Source organism: Vigna umbellata, chromosome 5 (genome assembly GCF_029865625.1).
Source record: "Vigna umbellata cultivar VRB3 chromosome 5, Vumbellata_1.0, whole genome shotgun sequence".
Classification (NCBI taxonomy): domain Eukaryota; kingdom Viridiplantae; phylum Streptophyta; class Magnoliopsida; order Fabales; family Fabaceae; genus Vigna; species Vigna umbellata.
In genome coordinates this window covers 57552307-57575149 of record NC_142169.1, presented here as the reverse complement: position 1 = coordinate 57575149, position 22843 = coordinate 57552307, and the positions used below count along the sequence as shown (strand labels likewise).

The window sequence follows — 22843 nt, the reverse complement described above, 5'->3', positions numbered from 1 at the left end:
AGGTGAGTTCAAATATGACAAAAATCTTGAGACAGAATGAAATCTTTATTAGTCTGTTTTGGTTTTCTTTAGTAACTTTAAAAGTTGTATATTAAAACTGTTTACTTAATTTTAACTGCCTTTCTTAAGGTTGAAAATTTTTAATTGGCCATTTATTAAAAATATTTATTTTAATGATATTTAGAATTTTATATATTTTAATTGAGTTTTATTAAATAGAATGATGTATATGTTACTTTGCATGGTGTTCATATATTTTCGGAACAAAATTACTTAACTAAGTTTTAAGTTCCTTAAAAATTTAAGTATTTTTAGTGAATTAATTTTATTAAAGACTTTTGTTTTATAAATGATCAAAATATATTTATATAATTTACTTGAGTCTATCATTATCACTCGTACCTAGCACCAAACTTGGCCCTTCCAAATTCCAAAGTTCTGTTTTTCTGAACCAGAGTTGTTGAAGGCACTTTTGGTGCCATTGATACCCCATGAAGGTGCGTAGCAACTTGCACACCAGTGTTGAGATCTTGTCCTTCCCCAAGTTCTTGAAGATACAAATTTAATTTTAATTAAAAAATACTACTTAATAATAACTCTAAGTTTTATCTATTAATTATTTGGGATAAATATTCTAAAAAGGACAATGATATTTAAACACAACACATATATTATGTAAAAATGTTTTCAAAAATATCTTTTTTCTTCTAGAGAAACATGTTCTATATGCATGGTTGAAAGGTTACATCTTAGCCTGGCAAGCCTACAACTCCAAACTATAAAGATGTTGAGATAAGATATTGACTTTTTATGGTCAAACGATGCATAGTTAGTCTAATGTCCAAAAGGGATTAGTCCAAGATTAGCATCCAAAAACTTTATATAATTGTTAACATTTAGTCTTCATTTATTTTTTTATCAACAATAAAAAATATATTAATTAAAAATAATTGAAATGTTCTAATTCTTTTATAAAAACATACAAACGAAAATGCAATCATAAAGAAGTACACAAAGAAGAGTTTATAAACAAAGAGATTGAGAATAGAAATGTAATAATGTACTCAAACAAATAAATTTACTCATATTAAGTTTAAACATATTGGACTATCTTGCATAGTTTAGGTTTTATTTTTCATCATATGGAAATAGTGAAGTCCATGGTTGGAAGAATAGATAATTGATTTATTTCTTCATTTACTTTTCTGGAGGAACAAGTATTTCAATACTAATAACAAGATTAAATAAATAGCAAAATCTTGTTTTTATGAAATGAGAATTGAAATGGCATGAGAATATATATAACACTTTTTATTTAAAGTATTCAATTGATGGAGAACTACAACTAAAAGTAAACTTGAAACACACATTCAGATTGTTTGATTGTTAACAAGACTCGCACACACCTAAAACAAAAACCATAACACATAAAGATTGTGACTGAATGAGCATAATTCTCTGGCTAGCTTTGCTCAATTCATGCTCATCGAAAGTTCTGCATTTTCAGTTAACCAGGCGGCAATTTGTACGGATTTGGCCACTGGTTCCTGTTAAAGGACTGAGGTTTCCCATTTTGACCATGGCACTAGAAAAGTCTGCATAGAAAGTTGAAGAGCTTGTGCTGTAGGTAGTGACCTGAGAATCGGTGGAACCACCACTGAAGAGTTGCTGATCAGAATGCAGAAGCCCTTTCTTGTTCACCAGATTCTTGAAATAAGCATTGTCAAATAACACATTGGTGGTCACATCAAGTGGGGACAGGTTGCTGTCACCATCAGTGCTAGGGCAATTTGACTGTGTTGATGTTGCAAAATCTGAATCAATGTTGCTTTCATTATAAATCCTACCCCGGAAGAACTGGCATTTCGCTTGCCCTGTTGTGTGAGCTCCTACAAATTGTACAATAATTTTTATATAAGAAATAAAAGGATCATCAGGTTGTGCCGAATTTACATATCAGATACCAAAATGCACTAGAAAAGTCTGCATAGTTCTCAATTACCTGAGAGAACTACCATCTCTTTGGTGGTAAACCCCTTATTTGAAAAAGCTGTTATGAGATCACTCAGATCCAATTGAGGGGATGGAATATCTGTGGTGGCAGCATCTTTACTTGCAGTGGTTGAATCTCTTCTGCCTAAGCCAACAGTCCATGATGAACCACCCAACTGAGATAACAAAAAGGCCACTCATCAGAAATCATTAAAGTATCACTCTTAATATAATTATTATGAGAATCTACAATTACCATACATCAATAAATTAATGAAAATGTAATCATTCGTTTGTTATACATATGTAATGAACTTTCTTGTTTGTGTATTTTTCTTCTATATGTTCATATTATTAGTATTATGGTACTAAATTAACTTACTGCTACAACAGAATCACGAGCAGCAACAGCAAGAATATCTGCACAGGAAACAGTTCCTGGACAAGCACTTTCCAACTGACTTTTGATGTCGTCGATTACATCAAAACCTCTCAGAGAATTCACGTTTGCAGCAGCTGACTTCTCTCCCGTGAAGCTCGAAGTGTCATCTAGAAGAACAGATGCATCACATCCCTACAAGTTTCATAATAACATTTAATCAATAAACGCAAAATGTGTTCTCCATGGCATATATATACTAATAAAATAAACGTGTAACGCATTGAAACTCATACAAGCTACATATATATTCTATTCTATTCCATGACAAAGTCCAAGGGTGAAGAAATGTTTCGAGATCATGTAAAGTTGAAGTTCTTTCTCTGTTATAACACAGTATTAGCTTCTCTCCGCACAAACGAAAAACAATTCTCAAGGGTGGTGAGAATATAAGTTGCTTATTTTATCTGTATATTTTGTATGTCATACATGCATGGATGTTCATGCAGGGAACGATGAATGTATACATATATATATGCAGGCGTACGTGAAATGACTCATGCATGAGTAAGAGAGTGAAAGAGATGAAACGATGAGTAGAGAGAGAAAGAGAGAAGAAAGAACTTGCATTAACAAAGCAGTCATGGAAATGGAGCCGGAGCAAGGATGCTCCCATGCGACGCTCTTTGGAAACAGCACTTTTCACTGCAGATTTGATGGTGGAGAGAGCAGTGGGGCATGATGTTGCATAGAAATCTGAAGAAAGCTGAGAAGAAGCTATGGCAAGAAGAGAGAACAAAACAGAGAAGAAAACCACGTTGCAACGTGAATTCAAAGCCATTATGGCTAGCTCAAGTTTAACTTGAAGTTGTGGTTTTGTGAATGGACACTGCTCCTCCAGCTTAATATATATAGAAAGCCATGCGCGGTCCATTTTGGACCTTATGTGATCTGGTTCTCATCAACTTTAAATTGGTCAAAAGAACAGAAAACTAAGCACTATGCATATTATTAGTTATTGGGTTTCAACCAAAGTCTCCCATTTGGTTTATTATTGCATGGTGTGTTCGATATTAAATTAAAGGTAATGCGTTAAAAGTAAGGGGGAAAAACAGATTTATTTTCTGTAATGCTTTGACATGTGTCGATTATATAGAATGGCAAAGTCCAAAAGTTAATTTTGTTGAGCTCGATTAGAAGATACCTAATCCTGCAGAAAATAGTCACAAAAGGTAGCTATCAACTTGTATATAGAGCAGTGTGGTAGTATAAAATTATTAAACGCTAATACGAAAGAAATTATTAGAGCAATTGAAGGAATTAAGAATGTGAACATGCAATTGAAGGAATCAAGGTAGTCAAATCCTGAGCTTGGAAACCAAGTTCTGCCAATCTGCCAAACTTCAGAACATTCCACATGTCTCATTATATTAATATATATTAATTAGAACAAAACTAAACATTGAATACAGAAAAGAGTCCAAAAGGTTCATATTTAAAGATGCTTTCTGAGATCACCATGCGGATCGAATACTTATATTATTATATATAAAATATTGGTATGAGAAATGATACTTTAATATACATCAATTTTTTATATTCATTATTTTTTTTTTACTTTTAACTTTATTTTTTTAAAATATAAAAATTTATTTTATGATTATTTTACTCTTATAACATGTCTGAAATAAAAATGAAAGTATCTCATCAGATCATTACTTTATTGTTTTTCATAGGAATTTGGAAGGTGGTGGCAGCCAAAATGGAAAATATGGAGCAACGAATACTTAGGTACACAACACCCCCGCCACTAAACTCATCATGGTTGACACTTTTTCTTTTTCCGTTACCAGAATATTTAAAATAATATCTTTGTTTTACACACTTCTTTTTCCGTTTGTCTATATATTACATTATATTACTTATTATTATTATAAATTGAATAATCATTATTCTTGTAATATTTTTTATTAAAATGTGCAATGTCAAAGTTTGTAAAATTTAAGATGAAATAAAATTTGAATTAATCAATTTTTATTGATATAAATTAATTTGAAACTTTTTTTTTCTCACAATCCAAAGATAAAATTTGAATTAATTTGAATCAGGTTTAAATTATTTGAATATCCTATTATGTTAAAGCGTACTAAATTCTATTTTGTGAAGTAAAATAAAAAATACACTATTTTATCTAAAATTTAAACATAATTTTCATTAAAAAGTAGAAGCAACATATTTACAATTAACTTACATAAACTAGAAATAAGAAAATTTTCAGAAAATGAGAACACCATAAAATTCATATATAATAGTGAATAATAACACGATTGCACTTTTAATATAGTTCAAATTCATCAAAATTTAATCATAAACTTAAAAATCAAATATCTAGAATTTGGTTAATTTATTAAAGTTAGATCCTATTAAACTACATCTTAAATTTTTTATTTGATCGTGTTAAATGAGGAACACAGTTATTTCCCCCTTCGGAGTATTCAAAACTAGTTCAATTAAATAATTCTTCCCTATAATTAGCTGTATTAGGTAGCGAAAGAAAGAAAAGAAAAAGAAAATTAGCCCTAAAGTTTTTAAATGTGCAATTTTTTTTAACCAACTTAGTCTACGTAAACATGATACACACATAAACAATAGGTTGAAGAATTAAATATGAACCAAACTATGAATGTAATTCTTTTTTCACATTTGTTAAGTTTATATATATGACCATCATTATGTAAAAAATTATAACTCATAAGTTAATATGCATGACATAATCCTAAACTCAATTAATGATAATCTCAAGATCTTTGCACATCCTTCTTGGGATCCATGGCACGAGGGATAGGACTATATACATGTGAATGGAAAGAAGCATTTGAGTTTAAACTGGGAGCGATGAATAATCTGGGAGGAGCAGGATCCAAAAAATTCTTATGGTTGACAAAACAGGTCCATTACATACTGCAACTACCACTGACTAGCATAAATTCATTTTTAAGTATAATCATCTACCAATTCCACAATTTTCCGTGCTTGTAGTTCAAAACATTGACAATTTTGGAATCTTGGGGGTTGTTTTGTAACTTGACTCCTCAGTTAATGATTGCAACAAACCGGGAACACTTTGACAAATCTCCATCTAAATGAACCAATAATGACAAACCAGTTTAAGGAAAACATTGTAAGGTTTTTCCTTTAGACAGACTAGTGAACAATTAATAACTTGTATTTGGATTTTTATACAAATAACAGTCAAAATGAACTTCAAATAGCTAGGTAAGGGGACCCTTCCACAGTGGCTTAATGGACTTAACAACCTCTTTATTTGTGACTCTCTTTTCACCCTATTGGCACACGTACCCATAAATAACAGAGCACAAAAACAAGGGTCATCAACAAAATAAAGAGATAATTACAGAGATACCAACATCCAGCAGCGGAACATGAGAAAGATACTATTTAAGCTATGAATAAACAGGGTGAAAAATACTTGAACGAATTCATAAAAACAAAGGAGAACAACTTCAATCGTTTTCAATAGTTCCGGTCTTAAATCGGCCAGTTCTTAGCCCAAAGCTCTATCAATAGTTAGGGAAAAGATGAATAAATTTGTTCAAATATAGTTGTGGCCTAGATTAAAATATCTTGTTTCTCAGACTAAAACAGCTATTTTTGGTAAACTCCTCAGTTTGGGTTGAACACCCTCATCAAGAAACTACAAAATCGCTTTGAAAGTTACATGACTCAAAAAACAGTAATTCAAATTTGTATTATACAATCGCACATAAAAACAGTTTCTAAAGAATAATGAAAAACATAAAATTAGTAAAGCCGTACTATGCTATCTATGCCTTACTATACCCACAAGTTATTTTTCACTCTGTTATCGCAGAACCATTATCCACATCAACCTCGCCCATTCCTGTATCTTCTTCCTCCTCACTGTCTTCATCTCCACTGACCTCCTCATTATCTTGGCGCAGCTTAGCCATGTGCTCAGCAAGCAATTTATCATCACGTTCACTCACCTGAAACAAAATTCAGCGTTAAACCTCCCAGAGTAAGAAAGTACTACAACTCTTTTACAAAAAATAGAGAACGAGACCCAAAAGCAGATGGACAAAATTTTGTAAATCAATAGAATATATATAATTAAAAAAGGAAAAAAAAACTATTTTGACACCCTCATTTAAAAATACACCCACATGACTAATACTTTTAATAATTAAATTGTTAAAACAGGATATCTAATTATAATATTCAACAAAATAATAATAAAACCAATTGTCAAGTGGACGTAAAAATTGATGGGTGTCAACCAATCATCACCATAAAAAAATAAAGTGACACTCACTGCTCTAGGTGCCTCCTTAACCACAAGTTTACCCTTGTGTTGTTCTATTGCTTCAGTGCAAGAAGTAATGGCATTGTTGAGAACCAATATTCCTTGCTCCTGTTCAGACCATAACAAAATACACAAATTACTTTCAATAGCAAGGTTATCAATTGAAGTTAATGAGACAAATCTAGAACTTCCTCATGTAGGGTGGATATTGAATACCATGCATGTTATAGTCTCTAACAGTTGTGATCTTAATAAACCCAGTTTCCTGAACTCTCCCAATGCTGTTCTATGACAATTAGAATAGAAAATCTCTACAAAGTAACAATACAGCACCCATATATAAGCCATGACTGAAGTACAATTTGCTCAAAACAGCAAAAGTTACAGTTTCTAGAGAAATCACAACTTCTAGGTAACAGAATTTGATTCTCATTAGGTACCAGAATACACCGAGCCCAAACACTAGATATCATATTCAGTAGCTGCAAGAGATTATGAGAACTATGGGCAAATTTGGTACAAAAGGCAGAAACTTTCTAGCAGCTTCTGTTTCATGCAGATTCTGATGCATATTCTTAAGAATATGATTGAAACAATCAAGTACTCCACTAAGTTTTTATTTTCTTTTACGTAGACATCCTTTTAGAAACCAGCCACAACGGAGAAATCTAGTTTTACCACACCACGCTGACTTCGATATAATAAAGAGTTATGAGAGAATGGTCAGGCCCTCAGGGATGAATCCTATTTGGCTGTTGCAAAATGCATGGCTTACATGGCAATCATAGTAAAGTTAAACAGTTGCCAACCTAGTTCTACAACCTAAATGCCCTAGAGCATGATCTATAATACAACAATAGCGTCAAAGTCATATCTCAAATATCCAATAATTATATACACAGGAGCCAGGTCTTCAAAGGCTTACTCAATTTAGTTAAAAGAACAAATCAACATATAAAAAATCGTTTGAAGATTAAACTAACCTTGTCAAGTGTCTGAGTAGTAAGAACATAAAGTGGGGGAGCAACCAGTTTAATTTTGACAGGGCAGTCATCGTTTCCAGCAGCTTCAGCTCTACGCATTGCCTCCTGTATAATCAAATGATTAAAAAACTGAGAATACTGTGGAAGGTAAGCTATAAGCAGTACCGCATCGTATAACAAATCACACACCGGAAAGAAAAGATGAAACTTTTTATCCAAAATAGACAGGTGAAACAGAAACAATTAAGACCTTAATGTGAAGAACACCATCAAATTGGAAACATTTCATTTCAATATCAGCCCTAATTTTCAAGGGCTGGGGGGTCATCCGTCTTCTAATATTTTTCACAAGAGAGTCCTTCACTTCTTCAGACACAGCTGGGACTACCTTAGTCACCTACGGGAAAAACCAAAAAAAAAAAAAACATTCAGTCATGACAAAAGACTCAAAAAAGGTGGTAAATTTTACTCTGTAAAAAGCTTTACCTCTTGCCCATCTGGGCCAACTTCCTTGATCTCACGAGTGAGCGTATTCAAAACAGAATCAGGATCGGTGACAATTATTTTGAAAGCCTGGGCAGGGTGAAGCTTATTCAGTAACGATTACAAGAGTCAGAAAAGCATCAAACAATTAAAAAAGAAAAATTGCCCACCTCAAAAGCATGACCATATTTGCGATATAAAGGCCATCCAATATGAACATAGAGCTCCTACACAACAAACGCCATTTAAATTTAGTTAAATAAGCAGAAGAGAAACTGCGCAATGGTATATAGGAAGTGATGAGCAATGGGAAAAAAATGGGGTTTTGGTCAGTACCTCCAAATCGATGTTGAGGGTTTCAGCAACGTGGCGCATGATGGAGTGGACAAGCTTGCTCTTGTTGTACCTCTCCTCGCAGGCCTGAATGTCCTCTTCGGAGACCCTACGCTTGCTGAGATCGATGTAACCCTTTTCCTTGTCGACACGGAGGACCATGACGGGCTCGATGCGCCCCACCTTGATGAGGCTGCTGACGCTCCGAATCCGACGGCGGGAGAGCTCCGAGAACAAGATCATACCCTCGATGTTGTTGTACTCCAGAAGTGACACGTAGGCACCCATGTCCGCGATGTTCTTCACCTGTATCATCACCGCCATGTCCACCTCCGGGTACCTCGCCTCGTACATACGACATTCTAGGTTCGGACCCATCCTTCGATAATCTCTCTCTCAGCGCCGACTCAGGGTTTTCGTTTAGTTCTGGGGGAAATTGAAATTGGAAGAAAGGCGACTACCTGAGAATCCTATCTTCCACGTTCTTGGGCTTTCATTGGGATCAATCTGGGCCCAAAACAGTTGCTTACACTATATACACTCCCCCGTTTACTAAACACACTTTAACTTAAAAAAAACAAATATTTGCATATTAGAACCCTTGCTTAGAGCTCTTAAAACGGGTAACCCAACTCGACTCAGTTTGACTCACGACGGATTGGTCATTTTGTGAGTCAATTCAACTCAGCTCACTTATTAGCAAGTTGAAAAAATTCAAACTCGGTTCAACCCACCATGGATTGGTGGGTTAAACAGATTCACTCAATAGCTCACCTAATTATAAATTTCAAAATAAAAAAAAATATATAAATTTTTTTAATTCAAATCTAAATAAATTACATTTTAAAATGATGTTAAACTATAAAGACAATTAAAAAAATATCATACAATTAAAGCGTAGTTCACAAACAAACACAAAAGGTAAACAAATAAGTTTTTAATGTTGATAACTTTTGTATCACTTGTACATTTATAATATTAGAGTCTTCAATAGATAAGTCTATAATATTTTTCTCTCTTGAAACATTTTTTTTATCCCCATCTATAATATAATAAAAAATGCTAACTAATAATATTGAAACACAAAATAATAAATAATTATATTAAATTAGATGGATTGGTGAGCCAGTGGCTCACCACGGGTTCAATCCGGATGAGTCTGATTTTAAGTAAACCGGATTGAAAACTAACCTAGATAAAAAAATTACATTTTTTTCAAATCCAACCCGGTTCAAATCCGTGGTAGGCAGGATTAACTCATGAGTTACAATTTATTTTGACAGCAATAATGATTGTAATGCAAAATGGAACGAAAAGAAGATTTTTTTTTTGTGTTTATTGAAATAATCATTAAGAAGAGTGTCTGGTACGAAGGAACTATATCATGTGAAAAGTAATTTTTTTTTATATCTCATCCCTTAGTAGTAAATTTAACAAGAAAAATCTCTAAGGATTTTTCCTTGTATGGTCCACAACAACACTGTAACAATAAAAGCACCAAGCAAAACAAGATTGGTGAAAGTTTGGTACATATGTGTCTGAAGATATATAAAAAAAAGCAATAATGTGAAGAAGAATGACGTTAATAATTATAAATTGGTTGAATGTGGACGATGGATGATTGTCTTTGTCGAAAACAGAGAGAGAGAATGTAGTTAATGATGTAAAGGAGAGAATATGAAGAAAAAAGATGTTAGATTGCATGAGTTATATTATGCATGGAGCATGATGACAGTGGTTGTTCCTACTGAAGGACCAGAGGAAAGAAACAAGATAAGGGAACATGCACGTACATTGTAATGTGTCTGTTTTCACCACTTAGTAAGCCAAATTTCTATTCCTTTGATTCATTACAAAATGTTACTATAAATGTTCTTTCTCCATTTTTGTTTTCCCTCTGCTAATCAGATAAAGTGCAGAATGAATTGCTTAATGTATTTAGCTGTTTTTGGCATGGACATAAAAATGACCAACTAATGAAAACATGTTATTATAAGGATGAAAAAAGTACACCAAAATTAATTGGTAAAACTACAGTGACACACGTGATCCCTGTAATATTTTTTTCTAATATAATTTTATGAATTATTTATACTAAAAATGTTTATAAAAAGTAAGTTTTAAAAACGCACTAGTCTAACTTGTTTTGATTTGATTTGTTATTGATCTACCAGGTTAGATCAGAGTGACTCATCATATATAATGAAATGGATCAGAATTTATAATTCATCATGCTAAAGACCAAGCTGATGGATTGGTCGTTAACTTTTTTTTAACTTTTATTTTTTTTTTAATTATATATTAAAAAAACCAATATACATGTAAAACTAAAATATTTCAAATAATTAGTTGGGTAAATCAGCATTCTATAATTATATTCATCTATCTATATATACACACGTAATAATGTGCTCTGAGTTGATGTTAACTTTAAGTTATTTCTTATGTTATTATATACTCATTTTTATCCAATTGTTTCATTAACTTCTAATAATGTATGTTAGTACATATATATCTATCTATAAGTATTTAAAAATATGAATGATTAATTGAGAATATTAGTATATATTCGACTAATTCAATATCTATAAGTACATGTTATTTTCGTTTATATCTGCTAAACAAATATAATCTTTATAAGAAGGAAATAATTTTACAACAGAAAAATAAAAGCATGTAATGATCAACTATTTAGGCAATATCTTTATTATTTATTTTTGAGCCAGTGTTTTGTGATATATCTTGCTGTTTTCTAGAGCTGGTTATTTATGATTGTTAGTTCGTAGTATTCTTAATAATACATTCTTTTATCTTTTAAAATACGAATTCTATTTTAAACTTTTGGTTAAAACATATTGTCATATATTAGTCTGTGCTAGCTGTTAATTCTAATGAAATTAAAAAAATTCAGAAGAGATCAAATTATATTTGACAACAATCAAATGAGATTATTAGTTAAAATATAGATAGATTGTGCAAAACTAATAAAGTAGCATTCCAATTTCCAAACACTCCTAATATTGTGTTTTAACTTATAAGGAAAAGTGTTGTGCACTCATCCTACACTATAATTTGAATATTGAATGGAACCCACATGATAAGTGCAAACAATATTAATATAATACCTAGTCTAATTTTTTACCATTATTAGGACTTTAATTAATGAGTGCTTCTTAGAAGTAAAAAATTAATTTATTCTAAGTTAAAAAAATATAAATTTCAGAAAAAAATATTATAATAAATTTATTAATAAATTAAAATGTTAACATATAGAAAAACTAATATTTATTCTCTTATGAAATTTTTGTATTAGTAAACGCATTCAAAGAACGCCAAAAAGAGGATCAAGGTTCTATTTATCTGGAGAAAGTTAAGCATTATTATCTAATAACATTAAAAATATTCATCAGAAAGGCCAATTTCTGAACCTAATAGACACTATTACAAGAAGGAAATTCAAGTAAGCATAGTTTTTCTGATCATGATGAAAATACATATAAGAGCTGGATCATTATATCTGTGCAACTTCTCTCCAGTTTTGAATAGCTCTAGACACTACTTCTTCAACTAGTTGTGCATCCAAAGCACGACTATCTTCATTGTTCTGCAGAAACATCCATAACAAATAATGGATTCAATCAACAAAATTAAAATGGTAAATATAACAATCAAAATCACAAGATAGATATCTAAACATACAGTTTAAAGTGAAATTTGTACAGAAAATGCTTTAATTTCATCGTAAGTTTTTTGATTGATTGTACCTATATAAATCACATACTTACTTTGTTTCCTAAAGCTTCTAAACTGAAGCTGTCTGCACAAGAAACCCTAGCCTGGAGCACATCAAGACCCAACTCTTCAAAGGCTTCCAATATAAACACCAGCAACCCCTGGCAACTCCTTTGACTGAGCACCTTAATCACAAAACCCTCTTCTTGAATTTCAACTTCAAGCTATAAAATCATTAACAGCAAGCACAGATTAATCAATTATATCACAATATCTGCAGATAGGGGTAATATTGCACTACAATTTTTCCTGGGATTAACAATGGGGCGTTATACATAAATCTTAATATTTTCAATATGAATGCTTCCAACCTTAAACATGAAACTGTTTCTGGAGAAGAACTTTAACATTCTTAATGATTTAACCATCTCTAATGAAGTTGGTTTCCCCTTCTTTTTAGATGATGAGATTCTCGTACCTTAGGCATTGGATCATATTCAGCGATTTGTCGTGCCGTTGCAACTGTTAATTCGTTCAATTCTTGCAGCTTTTGCTTTAAACCTTGTATGCAATTTGACACATCCAGTAACACTGAAGCTTTAGGTGGCTGCATAAACACGAAAACGTTCGGTCAATCCGAAAGAGATGATGAGAGAGTAGATTTGTGACTGCTACTGAATATACACACAAGAAAAAAAAAAGATGAGAGTGGGAGTACATGAATGTTAGAAATATTGAGTGCGAAGAGTCCCTAGAAAGTTTTGATGAATGAGATATGAAATATATGAATTTGATGAGAGAAAGAGAATGAAAGTGATGGAAAAATGAAGTGGGGTATTGCTCCCTTTTAAAGTGGATTATGCATGAAAAGGTTTGTCAATGATGGGAAAATATGGCATGCAAAGAAGAAAGAAAGAGATATTGCAGAGTAATGACCGAGTGAGAGTATCTGATTGAACGAAGCAGCTGTAGGTTCCTGTACATGGCTGTTCTCTTGTGAATCCTTGAAACCATTCTCTCTTTATCAGACTCTCTCTCTCTCACAAGAGAACTATAAGCAAAGAAATCTAAGCATTATTTGATGGTTTATAAAGAGAATGATGATACAGAATCTTGTTGATCACATGTGATGCAGTTTTGGAATTACAAAATGCATGAAATGTTTAACTTCGATCAAGGGTCTTGTTTTTTTCCTCCTGAGATATTCATTGTCCCTGATCCAATTTTGTTCTCAAGCTACCAAAGACCTAGTGTGACACGGTATGTTTTACGGGGAAAGTACAAATAATAAATTATTGGGATTTTCTTAATATAAAAATGAAAAAAAAAGCTCATTGAATAAATAATTCATCATATACAAACCAAAAGATATTTTGTCATTAGTCCAACTATCTTTCACCACGCCTTCAACTATTACACTCATTCATTAATTGAATGCTAACTTTACAAGCAGGAAAAAAAATCACTAGACCTTGTAGCTTGTGTATTATTATTATTATTTTAGTCTCTAAACTATAATACGTATATAACACAGTTTTGGTTTTCGTCTCATCTTAAATTTTGATCAAGTTATATTTTCATACTTAAAAAATGCACATTCAGTGTTAACTTTTTTTAGTGTGACAAGTATCAAATTACAACTTTGACAAAAGAAAAACCAAACAGTTAACATTGTTGAGCAAAAATAATTGTATCAATACGTTTATTAAGTATAAGGATCAAAAGTTTAAGAAAAGAACGAAAACCAAAATTATATTATAGTTTAGGACAAAAACATAATTAATTCCTTTCCTTTTGATAAAAAAAATAACTAACAAAGATTATTTACTAATCATGTACCTGCTAGTGTTCTTTGTATACCGTATGAATATCTCTTAACTGATTAACATAAACATCTATTTACTAATTGCATTAGGACTTTTTTTTGGATAAATTTTGTAATAGCAATTATAAAAAAATAAGAAAAATAAATAAATGAAAGTTTCCATAAAAATAAGTTAAAAAAACATTTGGAGAAATTAATTGAGAAATATTTGTAAATTTATTTTATTTTTTTATTTTGGTAAAAAAACTATCTAATCAAACCCTAAATTAGTTAACGTATTGAAATTAAATTCACTCCTACAATATTATCCATAGTTACCATTTACTCCTTCAAAGACATGAATGAAGTAAGTAATTGATACAAGTAAAAAGTGTAGTGTGACGAAAAGTTAAATGATGTAGGAAGAATGGAGTTTGATTTGGCACATTGTAGAGCAGTCAAAGTGGATAACAGAGAAAGGGACAACATGTGCAAGCTGGTGAAGGTTTGTCGTGTGCAAAATGAGGCACCGATTATTCACGAAAGAAGAAGCATGTGGGGTCACAGATAGGGCAAGGGAAAACAGTGAAACGAAACATTCTTCTGCATGGGAACGTGTAAAACTGGTAAGAGTGGTGGTGATGGTGGTGGTGGTGGTGCAATGGCAGGAAGCATAGTGGGGCTATGTTGGAAGCTGGCAAAGGAAAAAGGAATCTGATGGGTCATGCATGGCAGTAGGAAGTAGCTTAGCATCTACTAACAAGTGTCAAAAACATGTTATAGCGTTAGGTGTCTTCTTTGGATGCCTCCAAGCTTTTCTCACGGGAAACCCTTTCTCTCTCTTCTTTCCCTCTCTATCTCTCTCCACACACTTCAAAGACTTTTTGGTTCTATTATCAAGTACTGCAAAAACAAAATTTAAATCATGCAATTTGTTCATTATTCTCCACTTCCTCCAAAACAAAAAGCAAAAACCCTTTGTCTTTCTCTTCCTGTCCTTTTTATTTACCTGTTGTCAATAAATTTTGTCATTGGTTCGACTTATTTGCGTATGCTCAGCAAAATTTTGAAAAATGTGCTCAAAATATCACTTAATTTGACAATATAATCAAGCAGATTAATTAGTCTGATCGCATTGCTTAGAGCACTCCACATCAATTTTCTATTGTTGAATGAAAGCCAAAAAGGGTGTTTAAAGAAAGAGGAATAGGTAATATATATTTATATTTATTTGACTCACATTATAAAATAAAATAATTATAAAAAGAATACTTTTTGTTTTTTTTAAAAGAAAAGTTGAAAATAAAAGAAAATAATATAAAATATATATGAAAATTTGTGTATAAACATTACAAGTGACATAAACAATTATGGTGATGGGCGAAATGGCGTGTTCAAGAGTAAACACAGCAATGATGACTGTGGAAGAATAACCATGACCATAGTCAATCTAGAGACATGACTGTTTTAATTAGAAAGATATTTTTGAACGATTTGATATCTTGATGGAGAGTATTAAATGAAATAAGTTAAAAGGGAATATAGATAAGGAAAGGGTATATCCTGATTAGGGATATCCCATACCTAAACGGTTGATACATTAACATTGAAACACCTGTTTTACATCACTTAAATAGCTTTTACCAAGCAAATTACCCATTAACCATGCATGTTTTTGGTATATATAATCACTTACCATTTAACTTTTTCTAATAATGTTTTTATTAAAGTGGACCACAACACAACCAATGCAATTTTATCAAAACCGACCCCAATCACAATTTTGTGTCGAGTAAAGAAATAAGAAGAGTATGGATTATGAACGATAATTATATACGTTTAAAAAAGATTTTCCTATTAGAGTTTATTAAATCAAATCTTGAAATATTAACTAGTCTAGGAATAAAACATTATAATGTAGATTACAATTCTCGTATCAAAAATTGATTTTGTGAAATTCAAAATATTACGTGGGGACAACAATCTTGCATTATGATTTATTCCCTCTTCTTTTCAATTTAGGTTGTTCTGATGGATCACTTAGATCTTATTTGATGTTGCGTTGAGATAAATAGTCTTTCTGACAAGTTTTAAATTTTTTGAAGAAGATATAAATCAAATATATTTTAAATAAAAAAATACATATCTATTTTTAAATTAAATTACATTTATATACAATGATTTAATATGCAAATAAACATAAAATATAATATAGGAACCTGCTTGAAAAAATAATTTTATTTTAATTTTTAAAAATATAAATATTACTTTATAAATGAATTGAAATATAAATCTACATGTCAACTCGGCCTAAGCTCCTTTAGGTTGTGGATCAAATGATATAGGGAAAAAATGACTTTATTCAACTTATTTCACAAATTTTATTTCTTTCGTTTTGCATATTTTTTTAGGCCAGCCGAGACTTTTTAAGTGCTTTAATAGCATATATTTTCCAACATTGATGATGACAACAACCTCTACCATGTCATCTTCTCCATTGCTCCACCGCCACCCTAATTAACCTACTTTTTGTTCTTTGTCCCTTGCTTCTTTATCCTTGAGAGTAACATTTTGGAACGACTTTGGATCTATAACCTACACTTTGGAGTTTAGAATGACTAGTTCTTTTTTGCTTGTAAGTACAATCTTAGCAAATATATTTTACCCTGAAGTTCATATTACCGACTTTTTACTAAGGGATTTACGGAAATTTTATTCCTACAAGTTTGCAAGAACAATATACGAAGATTGGTGGGGTTTATATATTATGCAAGAAAGTTAAATACAACAGCAAAGACCGAAGAAGTTACCTCATGAATTCCTTTTAGTTATATAGAACATTGAGTAGACTTTTTTGTGGAAATTTATAAGGAGAATAACAAAATTTTGGTAGATAATATTGTTTGATTGTTTTTGGATATGCAGTGAAAAAATTATGTATGTAATCTTTGTAAAAGGGTTAGAGTATCTCAAATGTTTCACAATCAATATATTTCAAAAACACATTATATCAACTTATTATATCTTATAACAATTAATTTTACGTATTTTAATGTGTATATTTTTGCTAATAGATTAACTTTTTCATAGTTTTTATCTTGTTTTACCTTCAAGTTTAATGTGTTTTAATGTTTTCTTGTGTTTCAATTAGTGTATGTTTGTTTACCTCTAATCACTAATGCAAAAAGGGTTTTAGACGTATGTTATTTTGGGCTTTTAACGTCTGATCTCAATCCGACGTCTTTATGGGTGACGTTAATGGGACGTTAGACTCTACAGGTCTAACGTCTTTATAGACGTCGAACATGGCATTAATTGATGTCTAAGGGCTCTATAGACGTCGGACATGGCATTAATCGACGTTTACTATAGCTCGTGTCTTTGGCTAGCGTAGTAACACCTTCTTCCTTTGCTAGTTTTGTCATAAGAAAAGGTTGCGTCTTTTGGACCTCTTATGGCATTTCAATCGAGAATCGAATCTGGGTCCTTTCCTAGTTCCATTCCAACCGGCAATGAAAACGAATACGGTGACATGAGAACTAGGCAAGGACCCAGGTTCGGTTTTGGGTTGAAATGCTATAAGACATCCAAAAGACGCAAGCTTTCCTTACGAGGAAACTAGCAAAGGAAGAATGTGCTACTACGCTACCCAAAGACACGAGAAAAACTACATCAAAACACAACGAAAACTCATTTTAATCGGTTCAAATGGAAGATAATTCATCAAAGACTAATTTAATCAGAGTAAAAGTAAGTTTAAAGGGTTCAAAAGAGACAAAATGCACCTAAAAATGCAATGCCGCAAAGAGAAAAGGCGAGAAGGAAGACGATGAAGTGCACGTAACCGCGGGTTCGATTTCTGATTTAACAGGAACCAAGACGTCAGACACAGAGGGCATCGACGTCTATTCTCGCCTAGACGTCGGGGCCCTCACTAATATGACATCCAAAACAACTTTTCACCTACCCTGTCAGGCCATTTAGACGTCGAATGGCTGGATCAGACGTCTATATGGCGGATAAAACAACTTTCCACCTACCTATCAGGCATATAGACGTCGGTGACAGGGAGACCAACATCTATAATCGTATATAGACGTTGGGGTGGTAGGATCAGACGTCTCTATGGCGGAAAAAAAGAACTTTTCATCTACTTGCCAGACATATACTTGTCAGACATATACATGTCTGTTAGGAGGGGCACCGACGTCTATAATGTTATAGACGTCGGTGCCCCCTTTAACAGACGTCTATGTGTCCAACTTATTTACGAAAATGTCACCGGTCAATAATTTACGTTGGTTATTTCGTGGTCTGACGTCTACGGGGTGACGTTAAAGGCCAATTTTGCACTAGTAAATCTCTATTTTGAGTGTGTAAATTAAGTTAATAGGAAGTAATTCTGGTGAAGGAAACAAGTTGAAAGTCAAAAAAACATGTTTTGAACAAATGATCAACTTGTCAAACTGTCTAGGACTAAGTGCCACAATTGTAAGGTTGAACACCACCAACCCTTGCAAAAGTAACATTGAACGGTGGAAAAGTTGCACTGAGCGCCAATTAATGTGAAAGGAATAGTGCTAAGTTATGGAAAAGTTGCGTTGAACACAAGTTAATGCGAAAGGAATAACGTTGAGCGATGAAAAATGGCGTTAAGCGGTGGTTTGACAAAAAAACCCTTTTATGTTTTAAATAATGACGTAGCAGTGTTGATATAGTGTTGAGAAGTGGTGTTGCTAACATGTCAAAATGAGTTATTTAAACATGTTTCTCACAAGGATTTGGTCATTTTCTTCCTTCCACAATTCATTCTTCACCTAGAGTGACTGTTAGAGGCCCTTTAGGGGGCTGGGAAGCTCTCTCTGGGCTTCAATCTTCATTAATGGTGTTCTTCTCTTTTAGAGTTGATGAGGGAAAGGATCAACGAATTGAAGGTGTTGATGCGAAGGGGAGGCGCAATTGGAGCATGAAGCACCTGTTAAGAACCTTGAGAGAGAGCTTGCATCTTTTGTTTGATTTTCATTTCTTCCCTATCTCTTCAATTTGTAGAATCTTAAGTTCTTTACCATGAAGGATCGTTCTTATTTATTGAGATTAATTGTAAAATATGGAACTCTTACGTAATTTTGTTTTGTTAATAATATATGTTTTTCAAATTCATGTTAATATTCAATTTTGATGTTTAATGCTTAATGTGGATTGATTCCATGCTTGATTTATGGTTCTTGATGTATTGGAAAATATGACTTGAACTTAAAACTAGAATTGAATACTTAATGGAGTTGTATCTAGGGATAAAACATGATTCATTATAATCTTAAAACTCTTAAATTTAAATTGCTTGTTGATGATTGGAGGATTGAAACTTGATGTGTTATCTTAGGTTCAAAGTCATTATGGATAAGATTTGAGTATACTGGTGAATTAATTTTGACTTAAATATGAAATTAAGGTGTTTGTTAATGCATGATAATGAAGTAGATCAACTATAATTTTAACAAGTTGTAAATATTTTATATACATTTCCGTGAGTGGGTGTGTGCCGGTTAACTATTGTAATTTAATTCAACTCTAATAATTAATAAAGTGTGTGTTAACTATTGTAATTTAATTCAACTCTAATAATAAATTATATTTAAATATTTTAAAATCTATCATGAAGCTAACATAACACTAAAAATTATATATATATATATATATATATATATATATATATATATATATAATTTTCAAATTTATATACCAATAATAATAACGTCTCTACTCTAAATTTTGAAAGTTCATTAGTTATATGCGGGTGCCCCATTATGTGAAATTATAATATTTACAACTAGTCCAAAAGGATGGTTAACATGTTGAAACTCTAACAGAAGCCAAAACTCCTAAACAATAGGTGCTACTTGAGTATTTTCCGTAGTCTTGGATTAAAATCATGTTAGGCCATGAATGCCTTTTCCCATAAAAGAAGCAATAACTGTTAGGAGTTTTAAATGCAAGCTGTTATACAGTTTTTCTGTTATTCTGTTTACTATAAAACACTGTCTGTATTACACTTTTGCTGTTCAATAATACACGTTCAATATTTCCACATTCATTTTTCTGTTCTGATATCTTCTATCAGTTTTCATTCTCTGCATTTCTCTAACAGTGGTATCCAGAGCCCAGGTTGAAAGAGGACCTAAGGGGTATCGTTTCCGAGTTCAGTACGGCTGACTGTGGGTGGTTTAGAACGATCAAGAAAGAAGTTCTTGGGCAGAGAAGAAGGGTGGACCATGGCTGATTTTTCTACGACAAACCTTCCTGTACTCACCGACAAGAATTGGAGTAGGTGGAGTACGCAAATGCGCGTGTTGTTTCGTGTTCAAGATGTGAGCAGTGTGGTAGAAGGAGATCATTCCATGAGTGATTTCCGTGGTTCAGAAGATCAGAAGGAGATACTAAGAAAGAAAGATGATAAAGCCTTGCTGATCATTCACCAATGTGTGGATGATATGCATTTCGAGAAGATACAAAATGCATCTACGGCTAGAGAAGCATGGGAGATATTGGTACGGTGTCATTCTGGTGGAGAGAAAATCAGAAAAGTGAAACTCCAGACGCTGCGGAGACAATACGAATTGGCACAAATGGAGGAAAGTGATAAGGTTAGTGATTACTTCACAAGAATTCTGAGTATTACTAACCAGATGAAGAGATGTGGCGAGTCCATTAGTGACTTCATGATAGTTGAAAAGATTATGCGATCTCTACCTCAGCGGTTCGATTACATTGTTGTGGCCATTGAAGAATCAAAAGATACAGAGAAAATGAAGATTGAGGAATTGCAAAGTTCCTTAGAGGCACATGAAATGAGATTGGTAGATCGAAATCCCATAAAGAATGATGAGCAAGCACTCAAGGCGTTGTATGTCAGAAATGAAGAGAAAAAGAAGTTCAAGAAATGGAAAGGAAAACCAGAGAAAGGAAAATGGAAGAATGAGTATAATCCAAATGAGCAAGATGAAAAGGTTGAATGTCCAGAAGGCAAAAGTGGTTCTGAAAAGAACTTAAAGAAGAAAGATAGAAGGAATGTAGAATGTTTTAGTTGTCACAAGATGGGGCATTATGCATTCGAATGTTACTCAAATAAAGGTAAGCAGAAGAAGAAACAACAAAACAAGGAGGCGTATCTAGCTCAAGAGGACTCTGACTCAGAACCATTGACGCTGATGGTGACAACAACATCTGATAATTCACAATCATTTGTAAAATCGTGGTATTTGGACTCGGGATGCTCAAATCACATGACATGCAACAAGGAGTGGCTGATCAGATTAGATGAATCAAAGAAGAGTAAGGTCAGATTCGCAGATAACAGCACACTCCAGGTAGAAGGAATGGGAAATGTGGTTATACGGAGAAAAGATGGCTCACATGCAATCATAGAAGATGTTCTACTTGTACCAGCAATGAAATGCAACCTTCTGAGTCTGGGACAACTTGTTGAGAAAGGATTTACAGTTGTTATGGGAGGCTGTGATCAGGTAGAAGTGTTTGATAAAAATAAAGTGTTGATCTTGAGAAGCAAGATTTCTAAAAATCGAACATTTCAAGTGTGTATGGATGCAGTAGGAAGCTGGCAGTGTTTGTCAACTGTAAAGGATGATGATACCTGGAAGTGGCATTTAAGGTTTGGCCATCTAAACTTTAAAGATCTAAGGCAGCTAAGTGGAAAAGGTATGGTTTCTGGAATGACAGAAACCAGCATACCAGAAAACGTGTGTGAATCTTGCATTGTTGGAAAACAAAGCAGAAGACCATTTCAAGCGAGATTGGAAATGAGATCCAAAGGATGTCTTGATGTGGTGCACTCAGATATATGCGGCCCTATGGAAGTGTCGACCTTGGCTGGGAACAGGTATTTTATCACTTTTGTTGATGAATTTAGTAGAATGGTTTGGGTGTTTCTGATACAGATGAAGAGTGAAGCACTTGAGATATTCAAGAGGTTCAAGATTAAGGTGGAAACAGAGAGTGGAAGAACCATTAAAATACTCAGAACCGATGGAGGGGGTGAGTATACATCTCATGCATTTGAACAATTCTGCCAAGACAGTGGAGTCAATCATGAAGTAACAGCACCATACACTCCACAGCACAACGGTTTGGTAGAAAGGAGAAACAGAACTATCATGAACATGGCCAGGTGTTTGCTGCGTGATAAGTGCTTGCCACGAAGTCTCTGGGGTGAAGCGGTGTCAACAGCTGTTCATATATTGAACAGGTGTCCTACCAAGAGACTCACAGACAAAGTTCCACTCGAGGCATGGACAGGTACGAAACCAAGTGTAAGTCATTTTAGAGTGTTTGGATCTTTGGTCTTTAGCCACATTGCAGATCAGAGGAGATCAAAGCTTGAAGATAAAGGGGAGGCGATGGTTCTCGTAGGATACCATTCGACAGGGGCATATAAGCTCTACGATCCTAACAAAGGCAGAATGGTGATCAGCAGAGATGTAGTAATTCTGGAAGATGAAAGTTGGGATTGGGAGAAAGGGCAGACCAGTACCAAGAAGGTGACAGTGGTGACTGAGATGTCAGATGCAACTGATAAGAAAGTTGTTGATGGAGCTGATAGTGATGATACACTAAGGAGACCTAGAAGACAGTCTAAAAGACCACCCAGACTTTCAGATTACGAGTTATATACGGATACTGGTGTAAGTGATGAAGGTGATCTGGTGCACATGGCATTAATGGCTGGAACTGAACCAATAGATGTTGATGAAGCTATGGCAGAAACCGAATGGAAG

The 22843-nt window shown here is 33.1% G+C and overlaps 3 protein-coding genes across 4 annotated transcripts; all 3 read right to left on the bottom strand.

The window, feature by feature from the left end:
- Positions 1-1285: 1285 nt before the first annotated feature.
- LOC124835082 (cationic peroxidase 1-like) lies at positions 1286-3320 on the bottom strand. The gene is made up of 4 exons (XM_047309957.2): positions 3000-3320; positions 2375-2566; positions 2003-2168; positions 1286-1889 (listed from the first exon to the last, which is right to left on the bottom strand). Exons 1-4 carry the CDS (start codon positions 3303-3305, stop codon positions 1504-1506), a joined length of 1050 nt encoding a protein of 349 aa, XP_047165913.1. The 5' UTR covers positions 3306-3320; the 3' UTR covers positions 1286-1503.
- A 2639-nt stretch (positions 3321-5959) lies between these two features.
- On the bottom strand, positions 5960-8967 carry LOC124835083 (eukaryotic translation initiation factor 2 subunit alpha homolog). The gene is made up of 7 exons (XM_047309958.2): positions 8519-8967; positions 8353-8409; positions 8186-8272; positions 7950-8096; positions 7700-7804; positions 6726-6824; positions 5960-6399 (listed from the first exon to the last, which is right to left on the bottom strand). Exons 1-7 carry the CDS (start codon positions 8891-8893, stop codon positions 6247-6249), a joined length of 1023 nt encoding a protein of 340 aa, XP_047165914.1. The 5' UTR covers positions 8894-8967; the 3' UTR covers positions 5960-6246.
- A 2875-nt stretch (positions 8968-11842) lies between these two features.
- LOC124835092 (uncharacterized) lies at positions 11843-13436 on the bottom strand. Of its 2 annotated transcripts, none has more exons than XM_088116360.1 (4): positions 13184-13436; positions 12726-12854; positions 12301-12432; positions 11843-12119 (listed from the first exon to the last, which is right to left on the bottom strand). In XM_088116360.1, exons 1-4 carry the CDS (start codon positions 13259-13261, stop codon positions 12027-12029), a joined length of 432 nt encoding a protein of 143 aa, XP_087972486.1. In that variant the 5' UTR covers positions 13262-13436; the 3' UTR covers positions 11843-12026. The 2 variants fall into 2 exon arrangements, with proteins under 2 accessions (XP_087972486.1, XP_047165926.1); XM_047309970.2 differs by having other exon boundaries at positions 12301-12471; positions 13184-13414.
- Between the last annotated feature and the right edge of the window lie 9407 nt (positions 13437-22843).